General features: G+C 50.7%; 3 protein-coding genes across 5 annotated transcripts in view; 2 read left to right on the top strand and 1 right to left on the bottom strand.

The window, feature by feature from the left end:
* SEMA4B (semaphorin 4B) overlaps positions 1-13,896 on the top strand; it is a 40,156-nt gene extending 26,260 nt beyond the window's left edge. For 2 of the 3 annotated variants that reach the window (XM_058155826.1, XM_058155825.1), the window contains exons 6-14: positions 167-283; positions 3,136-3,284; positions 4,417-4,595; positions 4,753-4,903; positions 9,910-10,120; positions 10,480-10,595; positions 10,987-11,153; positions 11,365-11,444; positions 11,636-13,896. In XM_058155826.1, coding sequence (XP_058011809.1) covers positions 167-283; positions 3,136-3,284; positions 4,417-4,595; positions 4,753-4,903; positions 9,910-10,120; positions 10,480-10,595; positions 10,987-11,153; positions 11,365-11,444; positions 11,636-12,411 — 1,946 coding nt within the window. In that variant the 3' untranslated portion in view covers positions 12,412-13,896. The remainder of the gene's footprint in view (positions 1-166; positions 284-3,135; positions 3,285-4,416; positions 4,596-4,752; positions 4,904-9,909; positions 10,121-10,479; positions 10,596-10,986; positions 11,154-11,364; positions 11,445-11,635) is intronic. The other variant, XM_058155824.1, reaches the window with a different exon arrangement.
* A 1-nt stretch (position 13,897) lies between these two features.
* Positions 13,898-16,342, bottom strand: CIB1 (calcium and integrin binding 1). The gene is made up of 7 exons (XM_058155828.1): positions 16,016-16,342; positions 15,876-15,910; positions 15,673-15,775; positions 15,412-15,565; positions 14,726-14,844; positions 14,543-14,631; positions 13,898-14,416 (listed from the first exon to the last, which is right to left on the bottom strand). The coding sequence occupies exons 1-7, from the start codon at positions 16,340-16,342 to the stop codon at positions 14,395-14,397; spliced, it is 849 nt and encodes a 282-aa protein (XP_058011811.1). The 3' UTR covers positions 13,898-14,394.
* On the top strand, positions 16,341-20,081 carry GDPGP1 (GDP-D-glucose phosphorylase 1). Its single transcript, XM_058155827.1, has one exon. It carries the CDS (start codon positions 16,341-16,343, stop codon positions 17,487-17,489), a length of 1,149 nt encoding a protein of 382 aa, XP_058011810.1. The 3' UTR covers positions 17,490-20,081.
* The last annotated feature ends 28 nt before the right edge of the window (positions 20,082-20,109 follow it).

Raw genomic sequence — 20,109 nt, 5'->3', positions numbered from 1 at the left:
CCCTAGGAGAGGGGCTGCTGCCTGCAAGGAAGGATGATCTTCCCTGGGCTCATTGACCACGGACAATATGGGGGGGGGGGGATCTTCTGCCCACTCTCTTGGTGGGGAGATCCAGGTAATGCAGGCAGAAACTTCCCATGGCCCTATAATGATTGCTTTCTCTCAGATGGTGAACTGTATACGGGTACCGTAAGCAAGTTTCAGGGCAACGAGCCCACCATCTTCCGCAGCCTTGGCAGCCGCCCGTCCATCAAGACGGAAAGTTCCCTCAACTGGTTGCAAGGTATGTGATGAGTGGATAGAAGGAGGAGGAGGACGATGATGGTGGTGGCACCTAGGGGGGAGGATTCACATTTGTACAGCGCTCAGATAACAGCCCTGCCACTCAGGATGGGCAAGCACGGAGCAGGGCAGAGAGCTGTTCTGATGGACTTGGAGGTCCTTGCCTGTCAGTAACTTTTGTAAATTCTGTTTGGGCTCTGATGTTGGATGTTGAGGTCTCTGCTCACTGGCCACTCGGCATGGGGCAGCTCTGAGGTGATATTGGCCAGGTTTGGATGAGTCTCCACCAGGGCAACTTGTGACTGTTTCCTAGGTGGAGTCCCAGAGCTCTCCGCTCTTGCCATGAAACCTACATGGGCAGGTCCATATGAAGGTTCTAGGATTTGAGCAAATTACTTCTTGGGCAATTGCTGGATTCATGTTACTGCTGATTGCCCTTTGTTTTATTGCAGTCACATGTTTACAACATCGTTATCTTGCTTCATCTATTTTTTAAGCTGCCCTTAGTACCGTCAGAAAATTGTACCTAAAACATGAAGTATAAACATGAAATTAAATGAAATTAAAAAGCAGCCAGATTAAAACATATAATTATAGCAGTTTTGAATTTGCTTGTGGCTCCCCTTCATACAAAAATAGGTATGTTCATGTCTTGTTTTGGCCAGGTATCTAATGCCAAATACGCCACTTTACAGAACCTGCTTGTGCATATTAGGAGCAAACCTGCTGGAGGTTGTTCAGTTTAGACATTTCCAAGTCTTTGTTTATGGCAGTGATGGCGAACCTTTTTTTTTTTAATTTACATTTATATCCCGCCCTTCTCCGAAGACTCAGGGCGGCTTACATTGTGTAAGGCAATAGTCTCATTCTATGTGTATATTTACAAAGTCAACTTATTGCCCCCCCAACAATCTGGGTCCTCATTTTACCTACCTTATAAAGGATGGAAGGCTGAGTCAACCTTGGACCTGGTGGGACTAGAACCTGCAGTAATTGCAGGCAGCTGTGTTTTTTAATAACAGGCTTCTTACAGCCTGAGCCACACCGCGGCCCCATGTGCCGGCCTGTGTGCTGGAAGTGGCACGCGAAACCATCCGTGTAGAATGCGCGGCCCCACTGGCCTTCACACGCAGGGGAGCACCGATACGCGCAGGGGAAGAGCAGCGGTCCATCGCGCATGCGTGAGCTGGCACCCGGATACTGGCATGGAAGCGCACCCGGCTAACAGCTGGCCATCGCACATGCGTGCAACAACAACCTGGAAGGTCAGGTGCCAGCTTGTGCATGTGTGCCAGAATGCCACTCTTCCAGGTTCTGCTGCTCCCGCGCATGCGACGGCCAGCCGCCCAGTGTGCGTGTGATCACAGGAACGCGGAATAGGAGCCAGCGAGGCCGCACATTCTTCATGGGATAGTTTCACATGCCACTTCCAGCACACGTGCCCTAGGTTTGCCGACACTGGTTTATGGTGAGAAGCTTGCAACATCTTGAATCTCCAGGGACTCAAGCTCGGAGTTTTTTGTAGATTTTTAGGCATTCAATACCATCATTCCAGAAATTATTCACTCTCAAGTGATTCAGCTTACTGTGCCTGTTCATATCTGTAGGTGGACTATCAGCTTTTTGAGAGACAGGAAGCAACAGGTGAAGCTCAGGAAAATCATATTAGTCACCCGGACAATTAGCACAGCTGCCCCTGAGGTCTCTCCATAGTCTATTCTCTCTATCAGTGACTGCATCTCTCAGGATCTGTTAAAGTCGTGAAGTTGGCAGATGATACAACAGTCACTGGCCTCATTTGAGACGGTGCTGAGTCTGCATGTGGATGGGAGGTTGAACAACTGGCCTGTGGTGCAGCCGGAAGAATCTGTAGAAATGAGAGTGGATTTTAGGAGGAGCCCTTCTATTTTACCACCTGTTACTATATTCAACGGCATTGTATCAGCACTGGAGTCCTTCATATTTTTGGGTTCTATAATCTCTCAGCATTTGAAATGGACATCTAACATTAGAAGCATCATTAAAAAGAATATCCTCCCTGCATCAATTCAGGAAGTTCAGATGGCCAAGGAGCTGCTGATAGAGTCCTACAGAGAAATGATTGAGTCTGTCATTTGCACTTCTGCTACTGTTTGTTTGGTACAGCAACAAAACAGGTCAGGGAGAGACTCCGATGGATAGTTAAGACTGCAAAAAGAATAATTGCAACCAACTTGCTTTCCATTGAGGACCTGCATAAGCCAGGAAGAGGGCTGAGGAGGTATTTCAGCCCCCTCACATCCTGGACATTAACTGTTTCAGCTCCTTCTCTTGGGATGCTGCTATTGAATGCCAAAACAACCAGACACAGGGACAGCTTTTTCCCTCGTGCCATTACTCTGCTGAGCACCTACTTCTGTCTAATGTCTATGTGTATTTACCCATAATATGGCTGTAGTATTATTATTTATCCTTATTATCTTCTTTACTCCCCCCCTCTATTGGTATTATCATTGTTATTCTGTTGTTTTGCATGTACATTAGAGCTTCTGCACAGAGACAAATTCCTTGTGTGTCTAATCCCACTTGGCCAACTAAAGTATTCAAGGAGTTGAGTTCTCTCTAGGGGGAAGTTTTTCCCCAAAGGAATAGGAGAGAGAAGGGGAAAGGGGGAGGTTCCACCACTCTCCCTATTTCTGCCAACGGAGTCCGTGGCCAGAGACTGGCACTTGGGGCTGCTTGAAGCCCTTGGGTGGTGGGGCAGCAGCAATAGCAGCTTTGTCTGTGCAGCTCTCCTCCTCCCCACTGTTTTTTCTGGAGCCCTTAAAGGAAGTGGAGAAAAAGAAGGGCCCAACCCGTCTTTGTCTTGGGCAGAGCCGTTCTTTGTGGGCTCAGCCTTTCTGCAGGAGAGCAACAGCCCGGAGGATGAAGATGGCAAGATCTACTTCTTCTTCAGTGAAACCGGAAAGGAGTTTGACTTCTTTGAAGACACCGTTGTGTCCCGTGTTGCACGTGTATGCAAGGTGAGGGGCATTGGGTGGGGGGAGAGCCAAAATCTGGTTGTGCCACTTTTTTTTTTTGTTTACATTTATATCCCGTCCTTCTCCAAAGACTCAGGGCGGCTTGCAGTGTATAAGGCAATAGTCTCATTCTATTTGTATATTTTTTACAAAGTCAACTTATTGCCCCCCCAACAATCTGGGTCCTCATTTTACTTACCTTATAAAGGATGGAAGGCTGAGTCAACCTTGGGCCGGGCTCGAACCTGCAGTAATTGCAGGCTGCTGTGTTCTAATAACAGGCTTCTTAACAGCTTGAGCTATCACAGCCCCTTTCTAGTTGTTTCACGGCCCCTCTCTAGTTGTCCCTTTTTGCCCTCTGCCTCTGCAGTGCCAAGCTGGCTGTGGTGTCCCGAGCTGGCTGGCAACCCTCTGAGTGCCAAAAGGCAGCCAGGACACCCCTTGGAAGACACCCAGAGGCCTTCCAGGGAGAACTCAACTCCGGCATCCGGAACAAGGACCGAGTCCTTTCAAAGCACAATTGGAGGAGGTTCCCAGCTCCTCAAGCAGCTTTGGGGCTCCCCCAGAAGGGACATTTCTCTTAAAATCAGTGTGTGGTCAACAGGCAGCAGATGGAAAGCGATAGTTGCTCCTCCAGGGTAGCAGGGAAGTGCAGCCTTGGAGGGAGATGTGAGAGTCCCTCTTCCAGCTGTCTGCTGAGTGACCCCAGGATCACGCGGAGAACCTTTCGATCCTCTCCCAGCAGGATGAATGCCTTCTCTTCTGAAAAGGAACGAATGGCTGTTTGGCACAAAACTCCGTCCTGCCTTTCTGTGCTAAGCTTTCTCAGAATCTGGTGTTTGGGCTGCGTCTGGTCCTGGCAGCTGTCATTCTCTCTGTCCTGCCCCTGGGTGCCAGAGTTTCCCAGGGGCTCAACAGTCTCTGTTAAGGAAGGAAGATTTGGAGGGGCTCCCCTGGGCTGGAGGGGCAGGGCTGAGTGGCTGAGGGACCATTCAGAAGTGATCTGTGTCCAAGGGAGAAGGAGGCTCTGCTGCCACTCAGCTGGGGGAGTGGCAACCTTTGGCAAGCCTGCTTTTCTTCCTCCTGTTCCTGTTCTTCCTGACTTCCTCCTCCTACCTCCCTTCCCCCCTCCCAGGGTGACTTGGGCGGAGAGCGTGTGCTCCAGCGACGATGGACAACCTTCCTGAAGGCTCAGCTGCTCTGTTCCCATCCAGAGGACGGCTTCCTCTTCAACGTGCTTCAGGACATGTTTGTGTTGACGTCAGGCAACAGCTGGCCAGAGACGGTGTTCTATGGGGTCTTTACCTCTCAGTGGTGAGTCTTGGGGGGACTGGCACCAAAGCACCCACAGAGGGTGCTGGCCTCGGCAGAGGGCACATCATCACTAAGGCCCAATATGCAGGCGAATGGTGGAAAGGGTGTTCTCAGGCACCCACGGCCCATGCTACCTCTCCTGCCCCCTCTCTGCCAGGGATAGGAAAGGCCCTGGGGCTGCAGCGGTGTGTGCCTTCTCCATCTCTGATGTGAAGGACGCCTTTGATGGGCTCTACAAAGAGGTCAACCGGGAGACACAACAGTGGTACACAGACGTCCATCCTGTGCCAGAACCCCGTCCCGGAGCAGTAAGTGGCTTCCACTGCCCCTCTCTCTTCATCTCCTCCCTCTTCAGTTAGATTACTACTGAGACCATCAAATCCGAATGGAACATTACTGATTGCTCTGGGTACACACACACACACAGAGATAGGTACAGGTAGTTTGCACTTACCAACCACTTATTCAGTGGACACTGGAAGTTATGGCGACACCGTAAAAGAAAATCGATGACTGGTCCTTGAAGTGGTGGCTGTTGCAGCATCTCCAGAGCAAGGGATTGCAGTTCAGGCACTTGGCATTTACAGTGGACACCAGCGTCCCAGGCCACCTGCAATGGTGTGTGGGAGACAGGGAGACTTGCAGGATTCTGTTAGTGTAGCTCTACAATTAATTAGAGTGTGTTTTGATACGGCCTATAGGCCAATCAATAAAGCTATCTATCTATCATAAAGTAGAGTTAAGTTTCTCTTGTTCTGTTTCCTGTCTGTCTGGTAAGGCTGACATCAACCCTGCAAGTCTGAAATTATGGTTCCTCTGCCATCTTCTTTATAGTGCAAAAACTTAGGGAGAGTCGCTTGAGCCTTTCCTCCCCGTCCCCGTCCCCTCCCCGTTTGCTGCTGTGAGCAAGCCATCTCTTCTGTTCCCGAGAAGAGCCTCCTTTCCTGTCTCCGAAGGTCTTTCATTACGTCACGGAATTTGTCACCTTCACAGCCAGCTTCCCACAAGCAAAGTCAATAGGGAAATCAGCAGGAAGTTGCAAGTCACAGTCATGTGATGTTGTGCCTAACAACTGTACCATAAATTGAACTGAGAACTTTTACTGCCAGCTTGAATGAACAAACATTTGATTACAGTACAAGATTTTATATATTCTCAAATCTACTTGATTGTTTTAGATCATAAAAGCCAAAACGATCAAATAGATTTGAGAATAATTAAAATCTTATAAATATGCTTCCATTATTGAGTCCAAACAACAGTGAAACGGTGTGGCTTGAGCAGAGAGCCTAGAATGTAGCTGTTGCATGGGGAAAGAAGAGAAGCAAACTGGACCTAAGGAGAAATTTTCTAACAAATTTTCTAATTGTTCTCTCAATTAACCAGTGGAACAGGTTCCCTTCAGAAGTTGTGGGTGCTCCCATCACTGGAGGCTTTTAAGAAGAGACTTGGACAGCCATATGTCTGGAATGGCATAGATTCTCTTGTTTGAGCAAGGGGTTAGACTAGAAGACCTCCAAGGTCCCTTCCAACTCTGTTATTCTGAAATTCTGATCTTGGGGGCTCATTGTCTAGGCCAAATTCCAAGCACTCTTGGTTGAATGACCAGGTATCCCATCTGTTAAGGATTGGATTAGTTGGGAGCATGAGTTGTCTTGTAAAAGCAGCACCCCATGAAGGCCTTCTAAGGTTTCACCAGAGGCACGAGGGGGAGGGGGTATCGTCTGGGCTAAAAGGAGGGAAGGGTGTGCTGCCAAAGGCCTAGCAACCTTTGGAAAAGGGTCACGTGTGGAAGTATTGGGTGGGTTGCGGTTTCCAGTTTGGGTAGACTTGGGACAGCTGCATCCCTTTTGCGCTTTGCCCCATCTCATCAGGAGACGGTCCAAAATGCAGCAGCTTGTCATGATCATTCTCACCATTGGGATTGGAAGATGTGCCATGCTGAAAAGGACAGGAGCCTGATGGGAAGCAGCTGTGTAAAAGCCAGCAACCATCCTTTGCGCCCATTCCGACGGGGCAGCCAAACTGTTTCTTTGAAGCTATCATGAGAATTATGTGACCACGAGGACCTGGGTGGCTTCTCTTGCTCCTGTGTGGAGCATTAGGATTATTCACAGCATCACCCTTGAAGGAGGAGGGAGCAGTGAGGATTCTGATGGTTTTTTTTAACTATGGTGGGTAGCTGGTAGAAGCTGGTTTCTCACCCGCTTTAATGTCTCCTTTTTTTTTTTTGTTTACATTTATATCTCCGAAGACTCAGGGCGGCTTACAGTGTATAAGGCAATAGTCTCATTCTATTTGTATATTTTTTTTTACAAAGTCAACTTATTGCCCCCCCAACAATCTGGGTCCTCATTTTACCTACCTTATAAAGGATGGAAGGCTGAGTCAACCTTGGGCCGGGCTTGAACCTACAGTAATTGCAGGCTACTGTGTTCTAATAACAGGCTTCTTAACAGCCTGAGCTATTCCGGCCCTTCTTTCTTCTTTCGCTCTCTGTCCTTTAGGGAGGACTCTGCTGAGGGCTCTCATAGTCTTCTTATTTCCTATAAAGGCTTCAAATTAATTCGTCAGTGTTGTCATTGGTTGATGCTAATTGATCAGGAATTGAGATCATTACTAAATCAAAATCAGATCAGCCAGCAAAGTCCTTCATGGGTTCAAAGTGAGGCGACCCCCCCTCCTTTTCTTCAAGCTGCTCACAATCTTTCATCTCCAGTTACCTCATCATTCTGAGCGGTTCTTCAAATATATCAGGAGTCCCCTAAGAACGTGAAGCGTTGGGTTTGCCTGGCACCTCTCCTCTGGTGCTGGAGTCTGGCTTAGCTCCACTCCTTGGATTAACATTATGTCCTGGGATGGCTTGGTTGGGTGTGTTGCCCAAGTAAAGACTGTTAAAGTCAAACTAAATTTAAACCAATTTAGTCAAATATGTTGGTAGCAAAAAGGAGAAAATCTCATGGGGAGCCCAAAAAGTCAGCGCTCTCACCTCACTTAATCCACACATCTAACTAAACTCTGAGGTTATGTGGAAGCCGAGCCTGAACAGTCACTTTCTGGGGGTGCCTTAACTGGGCTGCTTTCTCAGCAGGAGTTGAAGTGGATGACTGAAATCGGCCCTCTCAGCTCCAGGCAGTAAAAAAAAGTGGGTGGTAGAAAAACTTCAATTGGTCCAAAATGCTGCATCTGCATGATTAAACAGGATGCACCAGAAATGTGATTTCCTTGTGAAAAAGAAGCTTCCAAGATAAAATGTAGCTAAGTTAAAATGCCCAGCCCTGTAGCCCTTGGGATCAAACTGAAAGACGGGGACACCCTCCCCAGCCTTCCGCCCTTCAGGGGGAGCCAGATCAAAGGCCAGTGCTAAGAAAATGTTGGATAACCATCTGTCTGAGATGGTGTAGGGTTTTCCTGCCTGGGCAGGGGGTTGGACTAGAAGGCCTCCAAGGTCCCTTCCAACTCTGTTGTTGTTGTTATTATTATTATTATTATTATTATAGGAGGAGGGGTCCTGGGCCATCTGAAAACTGCAGCTTTCCTTCATGGCGGCTCTTCCTACCCACCATTCAGGTTACTGGTGCAGTAGATTTTTTTTTATTGAAAAAGTTTTTAAAAAACCAAAACATTTTCCCCTCCCTCCCAGAAACCCCTTCCCCTCCTTCTCTCGCTTCCGGGTCAATCACAAGGTATTATACATAAACCAAACATAGAGTAAAATTTTTCCTTTCTAATCCAATTAACCTCATCCAAATCTTTTCATCTCCCAACCCCCTCCCCATTACATAAAATAATACTTCCTAATTATTCAAAGGCAGTCTGATATTTCTTAATCTGATATCTATTTTGTAGATAATCCATTTTTTCCATTCAATTAAATATCTTTCCTGCATATTGTCTTTTTAAAAAGCTGAGATTTTAGCCATCTCAGCCAAATTAATGACTTTCAATATCCATTCTTCTATTGTAGGTACCTCTTCTTTCTTCCAGTATTGTCCAATCAACAGTCTTGCTGCTGTTATTAAATTCAGAATCAATTTAATATTAAATTGACTCTGTAATATTCTTATAGCCTCTTTAAGTTTGTGATCTTGTGGGTTTTGAATTAATAACTGTTGCTTCTTTTGAATTTCTTCTTCCAAGTACCTACGCTGCCTTTGTTTATTATTCCTCTGCCTATTGTCCAAATATATCAATATACCTCTAATAAAAGCTTTACTCGCCTCCCACACAGTTCCTATAGGTGTCCCCTTGTGCATATTAAAATCAAAAAATTCTTTCAACTGTTTCTTACAATGATTTACATTATCCTCATATCTAAACAGATTTTCATTCAGCCTCCATGTTCTACCACCTTTTTTCCCTTGTAATAATTCCATCCATACTGGGCTATGGTCAGTTAAACACCTCGGAAATATCTTCATTTTCTTCACCCTAGAAAGCAAGTCATTAGAAATTAAAATAAAATCAATACGTGAGAAAGATTGATGCCTATCGGGAAAAAAAGTAAAATCTCTCTCATCTGGATTCCGTAACCTCCATATATCTCTAAACTCAAAGTCTTCCATCATTTCAAAGAAGGATTTTGGTAGTTTTGCATGTATAGGTATCTTCTTGGAAGAGGTTCTCTTATCACTTCTTGTATCAATTACTCCATTCCAGTCTCCTAATAAAATAAATGAACTATAATCCCAGAGGATCAACCTCTCATGTATCATTTTATAAAACTTTTCTTACAATGTAAGAAATGGAGTAATTGATACAAGAAGTGGTGCAGTAGATTTTAACTCTTTCCCCATCACATTTCATTAAGCCAGCCATGCGCCCTGGCATTTGTGAAGAGCAAGTCAGTCCGCTCTGGAATTCCCAGCTGCTGGTGCTGTTCTGCTCTTTTGCCATAGGTGTGCAAATGCTCGTCTTCGCCTGCATGTATGGGCAGAAGAATTCTTTGAGCATCTAGACACCTTAAAAACGAGGTGAACTACAGATTTTGTAAATTCCTGTGCTGTTCCTACCTTTTGTGTTTGGGTTAAACTTCCAAACTTAGCAGTCCCCAAATTCTAGCCTTTTTCTTTCCTTTTTTTTTTTGGTGAGAAAAAGAAAGCAAAGTTCCTTCTGGAGAAAATCTCTGTTGGGACACTAGGTTAAAACAGTTGAACGTTAGGAGCCTCGCAGAGCAGCGTCCCAAAGAGGAACTCCAAAACTTCTTGGTTTTCTCCCCAGAGCAATCCGGAGGGAGGGAGGCCCAGGGGTGGGCGAGGGCTCTGCTCGAGATCCCTCATCTCAGGACTCACCAGCAAACTCCTGCTCTTCCCAGTGCATCAACCGCAAGACCCGCCAGATGAAGATTACGTCTTCGCTTCAGATGCCGGACCGGGTTCTGAACTACCTCAAGGACCACTTCCTCATGAACAGCGTGGTGAGGAGCCAGGCCCTCCTTGTGCAGCCCCGCTCCCCTTACCGGCAGCTCAGTGTGCAGCGTGTCCAGAGTCTGCAGCAAACTTACGATGTCTTATTCTTGGGCACAGGTGAGCAAGACTGGCAGAAAGGTGAGGAGGGAAGCCAGATTCATTTATTCTTTTGCCACGGCTGCCTTGGCTTTGCCACGGCTTCAGACTGATCAAGTCAGCATATAAAGGGCTTTATGTGGAGAATGTCTGAGATGGCGGATACGGAATTTGAAGAAAACCGGGGGGTGGTCAATGCAAGTCAAGGAAAGACGGCAGAGGTGATGCTAAATCCAAACCTGGGCCTTTCCCATCTTCTTGGAGCTCAGATGTCAGACTGAGCCAGCCAGAAGCAAAAAAGACCCCCTCGCAGGGAGGGAGGAAAGGGGGCATGGGGGCAGCCCATGGGCCTCTCACTGGGCACCTCTTGTGTCTTGTAGATGACGGCCGCTTGCATAAGGCGGTGATCACAAGACAAGGAGTCCGGATCATTGAGGAGATTCAGCTCTTCCCTCCTGAGCAACCTGTCCTGGAGTTGCTGCTGGATTCTACCCAGGCAAGAGCGGAAGTCAAGAGGGAGACCGGGCAGGGGGGACCTCTGGCTCCAGTTCTTTGCATGAGAGAAGCAGTTGACTGGCCAGCCTCTGGGCTAGGTGATTGGTGGGCTTCTGAATCGGGGCCACCCAGGCAGCTGCTGCCGCTGCCTTGTTGCTTCTGCTTGGGAAGGATGCGTTTCTGGGTCCCTGCTTAGTTCACAAGAGGCGAGTAATGCTGGGTACAGGACAGAAACGCCCCCCCCCCACTCCTAATCACAGCAGAGGTGTTTTTCCTGATGCTAGGGCAATGCCTCTGCCTTCGGAGGGGCATTGCCCTAGCATGCCCTGTGGCACAGCCTCTTCCAACGTTCTTGTATAAAGATGCCAGAATGTCTCCTGTTTTCCCTGCAGGGTCTGGTTTATGCTGCCTCGTATGATGCCGTGGCACAGGTGCCCGTGGCCAATTGCAGCCTGTATCGGAGCTGTGGAGAATGTGTTCTGGCTGGAGACCCTTACTGTGCCTGGAGTGGAGGGGCCTGTCAGCTGCTCATCCCCAGCCCTTGGCCACTCCAGCCAGTGTGAGTGCTTCCTGGATCCGGCCACAGGCTGGCTTCCAACCCCCAGCCCAAGCTGCCCGACCTTTTGGTGTGAGGGAACCAACCCCCTCCTTTCACTCCGTCCTTTGTTGCTCTTCTTCATCACGTGCTGTCCTTACAGGGGCACATGGTCCTCAGGGGTACCCCTCCTGCTCCTCCTTTCTCCCAGGCCTCACCCTATTTCTCCCACCAGGACCTGGATTCAGGACATCGAAGAGGCTGAGACAAGCCAGCTTTGCCAGACCAGTGGTGTAGAACTCAGCCATTCAGCAGGTAACGGGGCACATCTGCCATGGTTGGGATTGGAAAGCTGGGAGTAGGAGGGGAGTGGAACCGGCCCTTCCCGCCTGGCTCCAAAGCCAAGGAGCATCGTGCAGGGATTGGTGTCTCTTGTGCTGAACCAAGTTGGCTGTTGAGAATGCCGGTTCTACAAAGCCGGCTCTGATGGGCGCTCTCTCCCCCAGGAGAGCAACCCCAATGTCAGCAGGTGGTGCTCCAGCCCAACGTTGTGATGCCGTTGCCCTGCCCACTGCTGTCCAACCTGGCTTCCCGGCACTGGGTGCACAATGGGGCTGCCCTCAGCTCCGCTGTCCTGGTGCTGCCCAAGGGAGAGCTGCTGCTGGTGGGGAGCCCAGCCGAGGTGGGGCGCTACGAATGCTGGTCTCATGAAGGCAGCTTCCAGCAGTTGATGGCGAGCTACTGTGTGACTGTGGAGCCAGGGCTCTGGGCCAAGTTGGTGCCTGCCCAAGACCCCCTGAAGACCCTCAGCACCTCCAGGAGCATCTCGGGAGAGAACATCTCAGTGCTGCTGGAGGGCCGGACCTACTGGACTGAGTTCCTTGTGATGTGTGGGCTCTTCAGTACTGCCGTGACGCTGCTGGTTCTTTTCACGCTGCACAAGCACCAGGTCAGCCTGAAGGTCTGCCTCAAGCAAGGCCGATGCAGCTTGTCCCATCCCAGGACTTCGCAGGACAGAGAAGCCCTGCCCGCTGAGAATATGCCTCCCCTCGCTGGCCTAAACATGTCTGGTGCCCTGGCAGATCACAAGGGCTACCAGGCTCTGTGCGAGAGTCTGGTGGTGAGCACGCCTGGGCACGAGTCCCTAACCTGCCCACACGTGGCTTTTCTGGAGTCCGATCGACGACCACTTAATATATCCAAGACTTTCGTGGAGGTGTTGGGTCCTGCCCAGCGCCCTCGGGTTCGCCTTGGTTCTGAGATCCAGGACTCGGTTGTGTGACCTTCCCCAAGAGGTGCCATTCTGTGGGCTTGAAAGGAGCAGGGCGGAGTCTTCTGGTGTCACCATACTCTGGCAGAGGCAGAAGGGCAGCCCCACTCAGTTAGGGAATAGGGCCAGGCACTCTAGTTCCTGCATGGCAGTAATGCCACGTGGGGTAGCCTCCCGATGTAGAAACCAGATGCAGTCTCACGTTCTAGGCTGCCCTTCAGCTCAAGAGATCTGGTCCTTACAAGCCCTGCCAGGAGGGAACAGAATGGGACAACTTGCCTGTGGGCTTTTTCAGGGTCTGCGGGCACCTGGCTCCCGTTTCTTCAGCCTTGTGGATGGGACCGTTGCTGGGAGGGTAACTTGAGTGGTACCAAAGATCCTCCTGGGAGTCACCTGTGAAAGGAGATACTCTGGTTGAGCGTCCTGTCTTCGGGAAGGAGAGCCTGGAAGCTATTGGTCTGACTTCTAATGAACTCTGCTCTAGGGAAGCGATTGGTGGACCATTTTGTGTCAGAAAAACTACCCTGTGTGGTTTCTTTGTGTGTAAAACCAGAGACCTAGTCCTGGGGAAGGAAGGGAGTGGGTAATAGGTGATATCTACTGATGAGCAGAAAGCATCGGGGAGCATCCTTCAGGGTGTCCTCCAGAACAACAGAAGCTACAGCCAGCTCATAAAAGGAGCCTATTTCAAAAATCTTGTCTCCCGAGATTTGACAGACTCCAACCATCACACCTTAAGAGAACTTTCTCCACAGCGAAACATTTAATAACCCGTTCTACACAGGTTTAATATCTTGCCTTCCAGGGGAGGGAGGAGGAGTGATCCACGACTCTTGGAACGTGTTTGGATGAAGCCATTGAAACAGTTCCTGTGCTGCCTTTGAGACCTCAAGTGGTGCTCTGAATAATTGCCCCATTTCTAAATGTTTGGCTGGCCTGACAAGGGGGGAGCCATTTTCTTCCAGCAGATCTTTTCACTGGTAACTCAGGTGCAGTTGCCCTAACATGGGGCTTGACTTTGGTTCAGGAGTTTGTTGATTATCTGATCATTGTTTGTGGTCTGTGACCACATCTCCCTGGGCCTGTTCCACTCTGTGAAAAGGCCAAGTCCCCACCCACCCAAGGTGTTAACTCTTGGAAGGCCCAAGGACAGTCCAAGAGGACCCACCAGGATTCCTGCAGGGAAAGTTCCTTGCACCACCAGAAGCAGGGATCTTCCTGTGCTGCTTTTGGCTCCCAGAGAGAAGAGAGCTGGGCAGCTGCTACAGCTGTTGGCGAAGGACTGGATGGGGCTCCCGCAGCCCTACTCCTGCCAACTTCCCACCCATGCGAGAGGTTTGGTCGGAGTGAAATGTGTCAAAAGACTGTTAAGACAGCAAAACTCCTGTTTTTCTCTTCTTCACTCCTTCGAAGGCAGAATTGGGCACCTTCTGCCGTGCTGGGAGCGATATTGATGAACTTGTTCTTTAGAAGTGAAATAAAGATGGAGGAACGTGAGTGGGTTCCATTAATTTTATTTAGCAAAGTGTAGAAATCAGATAAAATCATGTCATGACTGTGTTTATCAAACTCCAGAGGCTGGCTTATGGCTGGTGCTCTTCCCCACCATTCAGAAAGCAAGAAAAATGGTCCAGCGATTCATACCTTCCAATATGCCCAGCAGGGTTTAATTGGAAAAGTCTCCATTGCTCCAGGAGAAGGCAGAAAGCAGCAGGAGCGACATCAAAGCCCTGCCACAATTTGGATCTCCTAAGCAGCCACCCCAAGCCATGGCACAGAACTGCCAGGGGAGGCAGAAGCAAAGAAAACCAGCCACAGCTCCCAATGTCCTTGTCCCACCCAGCTCTCCCTATAGAAACACCAGCTGGTGGAGTTCAGTGCAAGGCCAGTGGATCGAAGAGCTAGATGGGGTCAAGGTTTGGGTTCTGGTTGCTGTGAGAAAATGAGTCACTTTCTGAGATGTGGAACCATCTAGCAAGTTGTGGAAGAAAAGATTCAGAGCACAATCTTGAAGGAGCTGGAAGAAAAAGATAGGAGGACTTCATTATCAAAGGTTGACCAGGTTCCTTCTAAAGCACAGCTGTCCCTCACAAAAAACAACTGATTCTGCCAAAGCTCAACCCGCCCCAAACAGGCAGTTTACCTGGTGAAGTCTGGAGAGCGGGAAATTATATGCTGGAACTCGGAGAGGTTGATGGTCCCATCTTTGTCAATATCAGATTCCTCTAAGATCTGCCCAAATGGGGAAGGGGCATTGTGTGTCAGAGTTGGCTGTGCCCCTTCTGGCTAGCCTTCTGATGTGCCCCCCCCACCTCCCAGCACTCACATTCTGAATGAGCTGCTCCATCTCTAACAAGCTCAGCCTGCTGTCTTCTCCTTCTCCCGTCAGGGAATTCACCAATTTCTCCAAATCCTTCTTATCTAGGGTGCCGTCATCATCGAAATCTAGGGAGAAGCTGTGCTTAGCATTCCCTAAGCTAGAAGCCTTCTCAGCTCTGGTAAGGGGCGTTTAGGAGGAAAGGCTGAGCTCCAAGTTCATGCAGGTGTGAGAGAAAAGCCCAGCCCCCATTTGGCAGGTGAAAGTGGGTCTCCTCTGGTAACAGGTGCACATTCAAGGATCCAGAGAAACAGCCACCGCGCCCCCCCCTCCCCATAATCCAGCCAGCGAGGGGAGGAGGAGATGAAACCAGATTAAAACCCGCCTGTTTTAAGAGTCCCTGTCTCGCTTGTTAAAACGGGCTCCGGGGCAGGGCGTGTCTCCGGCTGGTTCAAAGCAAGAGGCCAGGAGAAAAGAGATCCCCACCCCCGCCCCTTCCCTCCACCGGACCCTCACTTTGAAGTGCCACCCTAAGGCCAAGTCAGCGTTCCCAGGCGGGCAGGGCCCTTCCTGTCGGCCCACCACAGGCAACCAAGCAAGGCATCTAAGCCCCCAAACTGCACGGCTCCACCGGGCCCTGCTTGGAGGGCGCAGCGGGGGCTCCTCCACTGAGACGCGGCCGTCCGAGGCCCTACCGAAGAGGCGGAAGGCGTAATGCGACTTGATTTCGGGGGTGGCCGACTCGCTGAAGACGCTCAGCAGGTCCAGGAAGTCCTCGAAGGAGAGCGCCTCCTCGCCGGGCTCCGCCGTGGAGAAGATGCGGCAGATCCTGGTCCGGAAGGGGTTCGCCTGCAAGAGCCGGCCGGGGGGTGAGGGGGCTTCAGGGCCGGCGGAGGGCGCCACCCAGCCCCGGAAAGGGAGGGAGAGGGAGGGAGGGAGGGTCCGGGGCGGCTCACCCGCAGCTCGGGCAGCGTCAGGAGGCGGCTCTCGGGCACGCGCATCTGCAGGGCCTGGCCGCGCGCCTCCCGGGGCAGCAGCTGGCAGAAGCGCTTGTGGGCGCTGCAAGGCAAGGCGGCGGTCAGCGGGCGCTTCCGGGCCCGAGGCGGAAAGGGCGGCGGGGGCGTCTCACCCCTCCACCCCCCGCCCCCCGCGTACTCACAGCAGGATCTCCTGCTTGCTCAGGAAGGTCAGCTCCTGCGGGAGGGAGGGAGGGAGGCGGTCAGGGGCCGCGCAGGCAGGCAGGGCTCCCCGACCCCCAGCCGGGCCCCCCTCCCTCCCTCCCTCCCTCCCGGGACGCACCTGGTACTCGGCCAGCAGGTCGCGGGGCAGGCGGCTGCCCGAACCCCCCATCCTTCCGTCTGGCAACCGCGGCTCCGGCTCCTCTTCCTCCTCCGCCTCCTCGTCCCGCCCCTGGGCGGAGCGGCTGCCCGACAGCCCAGCGGCGCCGGCAGGGAGATCGCGCCAGGCGGCCGCTCGGGGAGGCGAAGCGCCTGCGGGCTGAGGACGGCCGGGAGCCGGTCCCACCGCCACGCGGAGCTTAGGCGCGGCCAAGGCGGTCCCCGGGAGCCCTCCGGCCGGCCGTCTGTCTGTCTTTCCTGCGGAAGTCCCGCAGCCGGCTTCCCGCATGGCCGCGGAGGGGCCCGGGGAGGCCGGGCAGGGCGGCGGGAGCCCCGCGGAGCCCCCCGAGCCCTTCTGCTACGGGCCGGAGGAGCTGGTGCTGCCCGGGCCGGAGTGGCCGAGAAGCGGCGCGGAGGCGGCCGGCAGCCCCGCCTGGTCGCGCTTCGACCGGGCGCTGCGGGAAGGCTGGGAGGAGCGGCTGCGGCGGGGCCTCTTCCGCTACCGCCTGGGCCGGCTGCAGACGCGGGTCCTGCCTGGCCGGCTGGGGCTGGTGGCCCAGCTGAACGTGCAGCGGGCGACCGAGAGGAGGCGGCCCCAGGAGGTCCGCAGCGTCCGGCAGAGCTTCGATCCCCGGCAATTCAACTTCGGCCAGATCGGGCGGGAGGAGGTGCTCTTCTGCCTGCGCCGGCGCGGCCCCGGCCTGGCCAGCTCGCCCGGGACCCTGGTGGCCATCAACGTCAGTCCGCTGGAGCGGGGACACGTGCTCCTCATCCCCGACCCTGCGCTCGCCCTGCCCCAGATCCTCACCCCGGAGGCCCTGCTGGCGGGGCTGGAGGCCGTGCTCCTCAGCGCCCACCCCGGCTTCCGCCTCGGCTTCAACAGCCTGGGCGCTTTCGCCTCCGTCAACCACCTGCACCTGCACGCCTTTTACCTGGACTGGGAGCTCTCGGTGGAGTCTGCCCCCAGCGAGCCCCTCCTGCCCGAAGCGGGCCTCTACCTGCTGCGGGAAGCCCCGGCGCCCGCCTTCCTCTTCTACTGCGGTGACGGGCGGCAGGTGGAGCCGCTGGCCCATCGGATCGGCCGGGCCACCCGCCATCTGACCCAGCGAGAGATTGCCCACAACTTGTTTGCCACGCGCGGGGCTGTCCCCGAGGGCCCCCTTGGCTCCAGAGCTCGCCCGGGCATCCGCGTCATTCTCTGGGCCCGGAAAGCCTGCTTCGGTACCAAAGAAGAATTGGCCTTCAATGTGGCCGTTTGTGAACTGGCAGGACATCTGCCCACCAAAACTGTCCAGGAATACGAAGGCCTCACGGAGGCCTCAGCGCTTCACAGGATTCAGCAATGTCTCCTCCCAGACAGCCAGGTAGCCCAGCTTCAGCGAGAGCTTGTGGACCTCCTGCGAGAGATGCCTCCCTCACCTCCATGGCCTTCCTGACAAGAGGGCTGGAGGAAGCCCCCTGCAGGACCAGCGGGATGCTGAGGTTCCCGCTGCAATGTGGGGGCCCCTCCCCAAGTGGGGCTGCTCCGGAGGAAGCCAGGCTGATGGAAGGGGGGGGGCGCTCAGGGGAGCTTTCTGCCTTGCAAGCCTTTCTGGGACACCCTTTGTTAAATTTGATTTTGCATGTATGAAATTTGGACTGAACTTGCAATTTTGAGATGAGCCCAACCATTTATGAGGCATGGACAATGTTTTTTACATTGACGATAAAGCACAAAGCTTAGTAACTGGTAAGGAAAATAAAATACCTCTAGAAAGGAAGCCTGTTTGTGGGGGTATTTAAAGGGGCCTGCAAGCATTTTTGAGGAAGAGCTTCACTGCTATTAGGAGGGAAATCATAGACTGAGTTTTTCATTACAGTAAATCCAATTAAATCATCCTGTGGTGTCTTAAAAGACCCCTACAAGTGACTGGCATCACCACCATCTTCAAGGGATTCTGTCTTATTTCTTATTTGAACCCTAAATCACATCAGTACATTTAGTTTACTGCCACCTGTAAGGATCAGCCAGTTGGACACCTTTACAGCTGAACAGAGCTGAACCCCTGCTTTTCTAAAGCTCACCTCACCCTCTGCCTTCACCATGTCCTGGTAGCTCCAAAAGAGATGCTGTAATTGTTGAGAGTTATGCAACACAGTCAGCCACACGTGGGCCTGGGTCACTGGGTTTATTCCACTGTGGGATGCTAGCCTTTGCTTTCAATGTTAACTGAACCAGACGTTTGCATTCAACCATACTTATTTATGGCAGCATCGCATGTTGTGCTCAAACCCAATTGCCTAAGTCAGCTTTGGTATGCTGTGACAGGATATATCAAACACAAGTTTTTAGCCACAAAATCTTTAATGTAAATCTAGCATCTTGTAATTGGACTAGAAAAAACAATCTAAAAAAGGGGTTGTGTTTGCATAATGCCCATCTTTTATACTTTCTTGTCAGTCAATTCCAAACAATGGGAACCATCTTGATAGGGAGGCCAACAGAAGACAGAGTACCCAGATCCTATCATGGGTGCCCTGTCTTCTGTTGGCCTTAATGGCCTTTTGATTTTTCCAAATATCAGGAGCTTCTCCACTGTCTTCACATTAAGTTTCAAAATATTTAAGCTTCAGCGTTTTTATTAGTGCTTCCAGTAGAGCAAATAGCATGGAGTGATTTGATCTCGTTTTCTTCAGGACCATAATGTAAAACATCCATTTTTCTTCCTTCAGCCTTTCTCAACCTGGGAAAAAAATGTGGCCTTGACAATACATAGCTTTGTATATGGTGTCTCTGCAAATTTGTTCTGGGTCCGATATGGTCTTTCTTCCTCCCAGGTAGTTGCTGTCTCTGTGTTTCATGAGCTCACGACCCTTGTCTTGAGCCTAGAGAGAAAGTACGGCACTGTTCCATGACATACTTTCTCAGTGTATCTGCATTAGGCTGGTACCGACAGTCACTTTATCTGAAATGGTATAGGGTCTTCTGCTTGAGCAGAGGGTTGGACTAGAAGACCTCCAAGGTCCCTTCCAGATCTATTCTGATTCAGAAGATTCAATATTCAACTGGCTTTTTACTCTCTCCTCTTTCATCCTAAAATTGTCAAAGCTTTTTTCCTGTAATGTTAATTCCAATTTTTATTTCTTCTGATCCAGTCCATCTCATATTGCAGTCTGTTCATTAAATAAATTGACAGCATACAATTTTGCCTTTTCCCAATAAATAAAAGGGAGCTCATAAAAATAAAGTATATGTATTTATTTGGCCTTGCATACTGCTCCAATTCAACAGACCCGTGAGTGGTTTTAAACAAATATTTATACATTTCTTAATACAACCGAAAAAGGTACACACACTCCCATGTATTCTCTTTGGAGAATGCAGGGCCAATGCATTTGAACTGATTTTTTAAAAAGCATCTGGCAGCCCATACATTTAACACAACCAGGGGAGGCGGCCCATAAAACAGTAAAGTTGGTCAGCAGAAGAATTCATGGCATGAAAAAGAAAGGTAAATTTCATTTGCACAAAGATATTTATCACATGTCTCCCTTCTTTTCTGTCTTTAGAAATCAACCTTGTTCGCTGCACTTTTGCCTATTTTCTTTGATTCTTCACCCTTTCAACCTTGCCTTCTGTTTCTCTTGGTCTTTCTAACTCGGAGGCTCAGAATCCTGCTGTGCCTTGCAGCGGACAATCTGACCAGCATTCTTTATTTATTTATTTATTTTTGTCACAACATTATATAAAGCACATATAATGAAAGAAAACAATAGGACAGGAACGGTAGGCACTTTGTGCACGCCCCTTATAGTCCTCTTAGGAATGGGATGAGATCAATGGTAGACAGTTTTTGGTTAAAGCTTTTGGGAGTTTGAGAAGAGACCACAGAGTCAGATAGTGTGTTCCAAGCGTTAACAACTCTGTTACAGAAGTCATATTTTCTGCAATCAAGATTGAAGCGGTTAACATTAAGTTTAAATCTATTGTGTATTGTTGTGATTGAAGCTGAAGTAGTCTTCGACAGGAAGGACATTGCAATAGATGATTCTGTAAACACAGGTCATGTCGGATTA

Source organism: Ahaetulla prasina, chromosome 13 (assembly GCF_028640845.1).
Source record: "Ahaetulla prasina isolate Xishuangbanna chromosome 13, ASM2864084v1, whole genome shotgun sequence".
Taxonomy (NCBI): domain Eukaryota; kingdom Metazoa; phylum Chordata; class Lepidosauria; order Squamata; family Colubridae; genus Ahaetulla; species Ahaetulla prasina.
Note: the sequence above shows the minus strand (reverse complement) of the source record. Positions and strands in the feature narration are given on the sequence as shown.